The sequence below is a fragment of the Rhododendron vialii genome, chromosome 3a, assembly GCF_030253575.1.
Source record: "Rhododendron vialii isolate Sample 1 chromosome 3a, ASM3025357v1".
In the NCBI taxonomy this organism is placed as follows: domain Eukaryota; kingdom Viridiplantae; phylum Streptophyta; class Magnoliopsida; order Ericales; family Ericaceae; genus Rhododendron; species Rhododendron vialii.
This window is the reverse complement of record NC_080559.1, coordinates 11,595,437-11,605,954: the sequence shown is the minus strand read 5'-3', so window position 1 is coordinate 11,605,954 and position 10,518 is coordinate 11,595,437. Positions and strand designations below refer to the sequence as shown.

The 10,518-nt window shown below is 40.5% G+C and overlaps 1 protein-coding gene across 1 annotated transcript; it reads right to left on the bottom strand.

Moving 5' to 3' along the window:
* Window positions 1-798: 798 nt before the first annotated feature.
* LOC131321107 (uncharacterized) lies at window positions 799-9,053 on the bottom strand. The gene is made up of 2 exons (XM_058352118.1): window positions 8,771-9,053; window positions 799-1,184 (listed from the first exon to the last, which is right to left on the bottom strand). The coding sequence occupies exons 1-2, from the start codon at window positions 9,051-9,053 to the stop codon at window positions 799-801; spliced, it is 669 nt and encodes a 222-aa protein (XP_058208101.1).
* Between the last annotated feature and the right edge of the window lie 1,465 nt (window positions 9,054-10,518).

Here is a 10,518-nt window from a genome sequence, read left to right as displayed (position 1 = left end):
GGTGGTTTTCTAATGCCGCTTTTGTTTTTCCGACAATTGTTTTCCCGGCGGTTTATTTCCGGCGGTTTTTGAACTATTACCGGCGGTTTTGAGTATTATCGGCAGTTTTGGGACTATTAACGGCAGTTTTCTCATGCCGCTAATGCTAAAATTTGGCGTAGTGATTACAAAAACTTCTTTCATATTTCTTTTTTATTGTATGGCTGGTCGTCCGCCTCCTCGTCACAATTGGGTCCAGGCTGAGGAGATGTTGTTGATTTTGGAACTGAAATCAATGGCGGTGTCCCGATTGTGGACCACCAGCAGTGGACACTTTCGTCCAAGTTACACGAGCTACTTGAAATGTTTCATGAACAATGATTTTCCCGATGCTAGCATTGAGGAATGGCGTATTGAAGCGAAGATAAAGAAGTGGCGCCGTACTTGCTTCATCATTGTCAACCTACTTGATCGTCCCGGGTTTGAATGTGATGCAAGTCAAAACATGGTGGTGGCTGAAGACGACGTTTGGGATGCATTCGTCCAAGTAAGACTTAATAAAGTGTTATAAATTTTTGTGAAATGTCAAGATATTTTTTGTCCTTAATTTTTTCATTTTGACTTAGGTTAACAAACAAGCTAGGGAGGTAAGAGATGTTCAATTTCCACTGTTTGAAGATTGGCGTGTTTGCTTCATTCCTCCTCCCGAAGAGCCCGAGGAGTAGGTCAAGATGGCGGAAAAATAAATAGCATTATTCATGGATGTTATGTCATTTGTTATCTCTGTTTATGATGTTCGAATATAATGTTAAAACGTTTTCATTTAAAATAAATTACAACTTGTCTCCGTTCATAACATGTGAATTTTACATAATAATGGAGAACAAGTGCCAACAAAATACAACCTACGAAACCTAAAAAAAAACATAGAACAAACGACCAGCATCCATTGATTTCATGTTGAAGTCCCACCGCACTTGCAGATGTGGAACTTTTGGCTTCCAACTTTGTGAGCTCGTATCTCTTCTCGTGAAACTTGAGCAATGCTTCTTCGGCTCCATCGAATGTCTTGTATCTTTTCGCCATGCTTCCTGAGTATCCATTAACTTGGAGTTGAGCTTCTCCCCAAGTTGTATAGATGCCCGGCTTACGCCCAACGAAAACCACCCAATAATAGTCTTTTTCTTCACCTGTCATTGAATAATCTATTCGAAAATAACATTATAAGTCACCACAAACGCATGAACCAAAATGCCTCTTAATCACTAATAAATAGTTGGAAAAAAAACCCGCATTTGGCTCAAATTTCATCATCGCCAATTGACACATTTAGGACACAGACTACGACACAAGTAACAATGGTACCATATATAAGAGGACTTTTGTAGTCAAATAGTTACAAACATGTAGCTCAGATTTGTAGACATCTTTTGCAAGGACTAGGCTGCAACATGAGTTGCCAAATGACCCTCTCAAACATTGCCCCGCCTAAGTCCCCAACGTGTCTTGTTAAATTTTCATCATAGCCACATACATAGATATACACACACAAAGGTTTTGGCCTCTGTTTGTGGGTTAAAGTTGCAGGTTTTGGCTCAGTTTGTGGCTGCATGTTCATTGAGTATATACATGCAGGTTTCAGTTCAGTTCGTGGCTCAGTTTACTTTCATCATAACCACACAAAAATCTGAGCAAAAACCCCCAGTTTTAACTCAGGAATGCAAGCATAAAACTTAAGCAAAGCCCCACAGTTTTCACACATACACAGAAGGCCACAAACCTGCATGTATATACCCATAAATTGAGTCACAATATAAAAACCAATACCTCCTCACCAAAACTGAACCAAAGGCACATAACAGAACCAACCAATGCAGTTTTCAAGCACAAATAGAACCACAATACTAAACCAAAACCGGAAGGTTTTACTGAACCACAATCTGTGTGCAGGAAACTGAACCAAAACCATGGCAGAAACTTGAGCAAAACATAACCATAGGCCACAAAACTGAACCAAATAGATAATCAAGAGAATAAACTAAACGAAAACTAAACCAAACAGACAAGCAGAACCAAAATTAAACCAAAAGTGTAGCAGACAGATGACGAGAGCCAAAACTGTACCAGACAGACAAGGCCAACCAAAACACAACCAAAACAGATAAGCACAACCAAAACTCAACAAAAACTGAACGAAAACAGAGAAGGATAACCAAAACTGAACCAAAACTATAGCAAACAGATGACCAGAGCCAAAACTGAACCAAAACAGATAAGCATCGCTTAAATTGAACAAAAACTATAGCAGACACATGAGCAGAGCCAAAACTTAACCAAAACTGTACCAAAACTGATAAGCACATCCTAAACTTAAGCAAAACTGAAGCAGACAGATGAGCAGAGCCAACACTGAACCAAAACTGAACCAAACAGACAAGCACAGCCCTCTGTCATTGGTCATGCATGAACCAATAGTGGCCAAAACCAGCAGTTTTAACCCACCTACAGTTGCCAAAACTTGCAGCTTTAACCCACAAATAGAGGCACAAAACCTGAACCAAAACCTGCTGCCATTGCCACACACACACACACCCTGATATACTTTTAAACCTGCAACTTTAACCCTCAAATAGAGGCACAAGGAACTGAAAAACAGAGGCCAAAAAACAAAAATATGTACTGATAAAGAGGCCACAACTTTCAGCATATAAATAGAGGGCAGAACCACAAGCATAACCCAAAACTTCAAGTCTACACACACGTCACCATTGTCTTGTTAAATGTACATCAGAGCCACAACAAAACCCACATACAGGTTTTGGCCTTTGGTTATGGGTTAAAACTGCAGGTTTTGGCTCCACTTTGTGGCTGCATTCTTGTGAGGTTATGGGGGAGGTTTTGGCTCAGTTTGTGGCTCAGAAAGCCTTCATCATAACCACCCAAAATCATGAACCAAAACCTACAGTATAAACTCACAAATGGAGGCACAAAACAGGACCAAAATGCTGCATAAGTACATTATGTAAACATAGGCCAAAAACCTGCAGTTTTATACCACAAATAGAGGGCAGCCTACTGAACCAACATCTGCATCTAAAAAAAAAACCAAACACTTGCAAATTCATCCACAAACACAAGCAAATGGTAGCTAAAACCTGTACCACCACACACACACACACACTCACTCACTCAGAAAATCAGAACCAAAACCTTATCCCACAAAATTGAACCACAATGTAGGCACAAAACTGAACCAAAATACTTTAGTTTTAACACATAAATATAGGCCACAAACATTGATACAGTTTTATCTCATGTATCCATTTGGCTCAGAAATGTTTCATCATAGCCACCAACATTTGAGGGCTTATTCATAAAATATTCTAACTATCTGTTAGAAATCGAGAGACATATGAGGGTTTATTCGTAAAAGATCGAGAGGATTACCTACCAATATCTCATGAATAAGCCATCACATGCCTCTCAATCGCTAATAAAGAGTTCAAAACCATAATTAAGGCATTTGGCTCAGAGTAGTAGACAAATTTTTCAAGGCATTAGGCTGCAACATGAGTTGCCAAATGACCCTCTCATGTTGCCCCGCTTAAGTTCCGTACGTGTCTTGTTAAATTTTCCTCATAGCCACACACACACACATACAGGTTTTTACCGCTTTTTGTGGGTTAAAACTGCAGGTTTTGGTTCAGATTGTGGCTCCATTTTGGTTCAGTATAGACATGCAGGTTTTGGTTCAGTTTCTGGCTCAGAAACTTTTCATCATAGCCAACCCACAAACAGAGGCACAAAACTGCACCAGTTTATACACAGTCACTCACAAAACAAAACAGAACCAAAACTAGACCAGAACCAAAAGCTTTAAAGGAAACCAAGCAGAGGCCAAAACCATGGCAGAAAACAATCCAAAAATGAAGCCACAAAACCTTGCAATTTCACACACTCACTCACACAACTGAACCAAAACGATGGCAGATAACATATCATACCCATAGGGCCAAAACCTGCTGCTTTAACCCACAAAAAGTGGCCAAAACCCACAGCTTTAACCCACCAAAAGTGGCCAAAACCTGCAGCTTTAACCCACAATTAGAGTAACTGAACCAAACAGACAAGCAGATGCAACAGTGAACCAAAACTGTAGCAGACAAATGAGGAGAGCCAAAACTGAACCAAAGTAGATAAGCAGACCGTACACTTAACCAAAATTGTAGCATACAGATGAGCAAAGCCAAAGCTTAACCAAAACTGAACCAAACAGACAACCACAGCCTATGAACAAAGCCAAAACTTAACCAAACAGACAACCACAGCCAAAACTTAACCATAACTGAACCAAACAAATAAGCAGAGCCCAAACTGAACCAACACTGCACCACATAGATCAGCACAGGCAAAACTGAACCAAAACCAGCCCCAAACATGGCCAGGAACACATCCACAACCTGCAGCAAATAAGCAGTGCTAAAACATAACAAAAACCTGCATTCCTACTCAACACACAGAGGTAGAAAGCAGAACAAAAACCTGCATGTTTCATACCACAATTGAACCACAGAAACAGTAACAAAACAGATCCAAAACTCTGCAGTTTACACCCATAAACAAAGGCCATAATGGACTGGGCTCAGACAATATATAAAAATCATAAGGGTACTCATGGCTGCAACTATTGTTACCCCGCCAAGGTATCGACCTTATTTAATAATGAAAATGTTTCATCATTGCCCACAAACATAAGTACAATGCAACTTGAGTCACCCAGGAACCTGCATTTGTATAGCATCAACGTCAATATCATTCAAGGACAACTGTTTTAGCAGTACATACCATACATTGTTCACATAACCTACATTACATTAGAAGATATAATCTACCATTGTTTGTAGACCAAAAGGCTATTAATATTACAAGGGCCCACATGTATACGAGTGAAAGATTGGCCACTTCAAAAATAGGCCATATGAATAGAGTTAAAAGAGCGGCCACTACAAAAAATAACGTTCCATTAGTCAAACTTCAAACGGGACCAAATATGAGACCATTCAGCACGGCCTCAACCCAAGCTTGTTTTTGATGATCTTTGATGCCATAGAATAGGTCCAACCTATCTTCAGCTGCACAAATGATGGCACCTAACCTAAATCGTTGGGTATCGGTAAGGTCAAGCTTTTCAAGCTCAAGAGGCACTTGGGTGCGACGAGCGGATAGTTTGTTCGAATACCCCATTGCATCGGTCATTTTCTCCATATGACTATCACTTTTTTCCAGCCATACCTCCATACTTGCAGTAAGGGATCCCACATCACCCATTCGTGTCCTCTTCTTCCCCCTTTGAGTTACGGCATTGGCCGGAGGTGTTGAGGTTCGGGGAGTGGATGTCGGAAGTGACGTACGACGTGCGGAGTTTGAAGTCATGGAGGCCGAAGGTGTGGAGGCCGGAGGTGTGGAGAGTGGAGGTGTCGTGCCTAAAGGAATTTCATTTGACATCCCCGTCAGTCCACTTGTGGGCGTGCGATGAAATTTTTCACCGAAGTATGGAAAGTAGCAATCCTCATTCTCCTCAATTTCTTCATTATGCATGACATGTTCATTTTGTGGCGGTCGCGCCATTTCAGATGGAACCTCCGCTTCGTCCCCGTTGGCCCTATCCTTTTCGAATAGGATTTCCCAATCTTCAAAGTAAGGGAAACGGTTCCCACCAACCTCTTTCGCCTTCCTAGGGTAGGCCTACAAGAATATTGGAAGTTTAGAACATGATTTCATGCCATAACATATCAATTGAAGCATTGGAAGTTACCTCTTCGTAGATTTTCCACACCCCGTCATCCACGTCAATCCTTTTGTTGACATGGTCCCACCTAAACCCACTAAGTTTTAAAACGTCGGTTAGTTTGGCATATGTTTGTCTCCAATACTTGACTTTGGAGTCAATGTGTGGGGAGGCCTTAAGTTTGCTCTCCGGCATCACCTTTTCCATCTCTTTCTCAAGTAAGGTGAAGAACCCGGGTTTGAACCCATTCTCAGCCCTCCATTTGTCACACAATTCAGTTAGCATGCATTTCATGAGGGCATCTTCTTCAGATTTCCTCCACACCCTACGTGTCTTTTCAGTCTTTCTTCTAGGCACATGACCTTGTTGGGTATCCATTGCTGAAAATGGATTTGAAGTTGGACGACAAGTTATTATTTATCAAGTTTATGATGAACTACAAACCGGAATTCAATTACAATAAAGTTCATACAATGTTCTTCAAATAGAATTAAATTACACCTTAAAAGTTATTGAAACCACAATTAGAATGTTTACATCATAAAAGTTTTTCAAATACTTCATACAAATACACTAAACAAACTTCCTCATGGTGGGAAAACCTCTTGTCCCCCACCATTTGCTAGCCAATGGTTGTACATGGCTGTAGCCAACGCATCCCTCTCCCCGGTCCATTGATTGGAAGTCTCTATGGTAGTGATGTGATCATCTGCCTCGACCTCGTGTATGTGGTCACGTTCCCATGTCGTGTACTCGTTCTCAATGGGATCGTTGGGCATCTCTCTTTTGATGAGGTTATGGAGAAGACAACATGCTGTGACGATACGTGTTTGAGTCCTAATGGGGTAATACGAGTGAGACCTCAATATTGCAAACCGCATCTTCAACACACCAAAGCTTCTCTCAATCACATTCCTAGCAGCGGAGTGCTTCATGTTGAAGTACTCCTCTTTCGTAGTCGGCATATGACCTTACCTCCAAATATTAAGGTGATATCGTTGCCCGCGGTATGGTGCTAGAAAACCCTCGGCATTTTGGTATCCGGCATCAACAAGGTAGTAATGTCCTATACGAAATGGAAGTTAAGGCATTAAAAGAAGGGTTCATACTAGGAAGCGAGTGAAAGGAAGGTGAACTAAGGATTTGCCACATACCACGAGGGACTTTAAAACCATCGGGTCTTGAAATAGCGTTCGCCAGGATCCTAGAGTCAGTGGCCGACCCTTCCCAACCAGACAAGACGAAGACAAACTTTAGGTCTTGACTACATACACCTAAAACGTTTGTGGCAATCTCACCCTTCCTTGACCTATAGCGTGGCCTGTCAACGGCGGGGGGGATTAACTGGTACATACATCCCGTCCAATGCCCCGAGATAATTCTACGACAAAATGAATACATTATTGCAACTATCTTGACATGGTGGAGTAGAGAAAACCATATGGAAGATTTACAAAAACAATTGAAATGAAGTTTACCTGAAACCAACTCCATCTACTATCGTGGTAGTTAGGAGGTACGGGCTCAGGTCTTACTAGGAGCATGTCGAACAGACGCAACACACCTTGAAGTACGACATTGAAATGTCTGCTTACAGTTTCAATCGATCTCCAAAAGTGCAATTTCGTACGCCTCTGTTTTGTATGGTGACCAAGGATATACAAGAAAATGGCTACCCTCTCCTCAAGACAAACATTGCGCGAGTCTCCTAACCCAACACCTCGAAGAAGACAACACAGCCTAAAAAACGTATGCCTATTTACCCTCAACTGCTCATGACAATCTACTTCATTACCATTGACTAGCCTATTCACGGCATCTACTTGGGTCTGGTAGTAGTTTGGATTTGGGGACAACTCAGGACGGGGATAATGTGCCGTGGACACGATGAAGCAATAAAGTCGAAACACGCCCATTGCAGCACGAATGTACGTGTTTAAGGCGATGAAGGCCTCTTCCTCTTCTCTTCTCCTTATTTCTGTTCTGTTTAATCTTGGCATTGTAAAAAACCTAACAAGGGGTTCATGAATAGAACAAAAACACATTTTCTTAATTAGCAAAGTACAAATACTTATTTATTGTTTTATTATCTTAAACGAAACTATTTTGTTCAATCCGAGTTATCTACACACAATACATAGTCAGTCACACAACAGTTTTTTTATGGTCTTGTGATTAGTCAACTGTCTATGTCATAAAAACTAACAAGACAATGACAACAATTTTTGATAAACTTTCAAACAATAAGTAAACAAATAATTTCAACACCAAAAAAATAAACAATATACAGTGTAAGTTGAAAAAGGAAAAAAATAGAAACTACTACCAGTCTATATAACCTTTTTCTGAGTCTATCTAACCTTTTTCTTAATCTTTTTACATATTAACTTCGAAACCAGTCTAGAACAGAAACAATTTCAAACGTTGGCTTTAGTTCTTTATTAGTACAAGCAAAATGAATTGAGTTAACTGAAAACCCTGTTTATTAGTAAAATCTCATCAATGGATGTTAGATTGATGTAATCCAACTCATCATTGAACCCTTTGGATGAAATTCTACCCGCCAGCATAAAAGGCTATGGAATCACTGAAGAATTTTGCAAAGGTGTAAGTAACACACAATGAGTGAAGAAGAAATCACAGCTTCCATTATACTTTTTACAGATACCACTAATAATAGAACATATATGACTTGAATAAAAAGGAGGCTCCTTTTACCATAAACCACACACACGGATCTGATCAGAAGAAGAGCCACCAGATTCTGACTTTAGCCCGTACACACACAGAGAACAGAGAAGAGGACCCCGTCGACACACACACATACACACAGAGAGATCTGCTCAAATGGAAGACACACTAAGCAGAGGTCAGATGAGGAGCCATTTTTGCGTGCACACACACACGCAGGGGTGATTTCGTACATACACATACACACACACAGAAATAAGAGCACCCCGTACACAGACACAAAAAGAGTTCTGCAAAAAATGGAGGCCATACCTGAGTTGAGGAAGCTGGTTCGACTGCACTGCAAATCGCCACCCAAAACCCTATTTCTTCTCCTCCGCAGAGAACAAATGAGTCGGCAACAGAAATGAAGCCACAAATCGAGACCTGGGGTTGGGAAAAGGGGATAACCATGGGTGATTTCGTCCAACTTCCTCCCCTCCACAGCCTGATTAAATTTGGGGAACCCAAGAGGAGCCCAAATTTTGAACCGGAGAAACCCTAGTACGCGTGAAAACGAAAAGGGGGTAAAAATGAAGACCCCTGAATTTTTCATTCCCAAACACCGGCTTACCAGTCTTTCCCCCCCTCTTATATTTCCCCCCCTCTTTTAACTGCACCCAAACAGGGCCTGAACCTAATTTTTTGACCCCCAAGTTGTAAATCTAAGTACTCTGTTCCCAATATTATATTACATTTTTCTTGCTCAGGTCAAAGGAATGTAACATTTTTCTAATTATGGGCTTAACGGGTGTAAGATTGGAAGGTGTTGTTGGTGGATTCGAGGATGGAGGTAGCTTGGGTTGGACGAATGTTTGGATTTGAATTTTTAATTTGGTGGTCAGTGTTTGTCTAAAACATAGCATGAATTGTTGTAGGGGTATTGGGTGAATTTAAATGGCTTCTCTATTCCGTTGATCGATCGATGCATGGGTATGATTCTAAGAGTTTTTTAGAGCTGGCTTCCATATTCTGCTGATGTATAGTGCGGTTAATTATTTAATCATCGAGCGATTGTTTTGATAGTGAATAGGTAAGTGAGTTTTTTTCTTTGCGCAGGCTAAATTAAAGTCCAGCTCAAGGCCACCATCCATTTTTCTCCTATTGTCCACTACGTACCTAAGGTGAGTCTATGTGCTTAATTTCATTGGGTTAGTTTCATGAGGATTGGTTAATTTGGAAAATGGTTCGTCACTCATGAATATTTGTGAAGAGTATCTCATCATGCACTGTCCATTTCTAAGACTACCAATTCAAAATTTTATTTTATTTTAGAAGCATCGATCCCTCTATTATATAATAGATTGCATTGCAATATTTTTCTTTTAAATGCACAGGATCAATAAGTATAATACTTTGAGGGATGTGGTCAAGTATAGGGGGTGTGGTCATTCCTAACTGATTTGTATTTTTTGGTTTTGGTTTTTTGCAGGCACAATATCTACGTTTAGTGAATTCGAAGACCATAAAAGTCTCAGTGGATCCACCTATTAAATTGTATTACGCACACACCCCCCCCCCCCCCCCCCCCCCCCCCCCCCCCCCCCCCCCCCCCCCCCCGCTCTCTCTCTCTCTCTCTCTGGACCATAAAAGTCACCGTTTTAGTACTTCTTCAAATGCAACAAGACTATTTTTTATGATTTTGGCACTTCATTTTTTTATGTTAATAAAATTATCAGATATCCCTTTGGGAGTTTGATCGAGTAGATGGAGACACCATTGTTGGAATTTATACAAGATGGGTAGGGCTTATTCATTATCTAGGATTCAAATAGTTTCCATGGTTGTCAACATGCTCAAAAGAAAGGTCTTCATCGACTTATAGTTGATGCCAATGCTTCATATTTTTTTCAAGTGTGATAGTAAAGACTAAAAAAAAAGCATCGGCTATATAATGACAGTAGTTCTCCTCTATTTTCTTTGTCTGTCTTTCCTAACGTAGGTCCTCATTAGATTGTATTTGCACTTGGTAGTTTACTTATCAAAATTACACTGGATAGCCTTTTAGTATTTGCATCTTT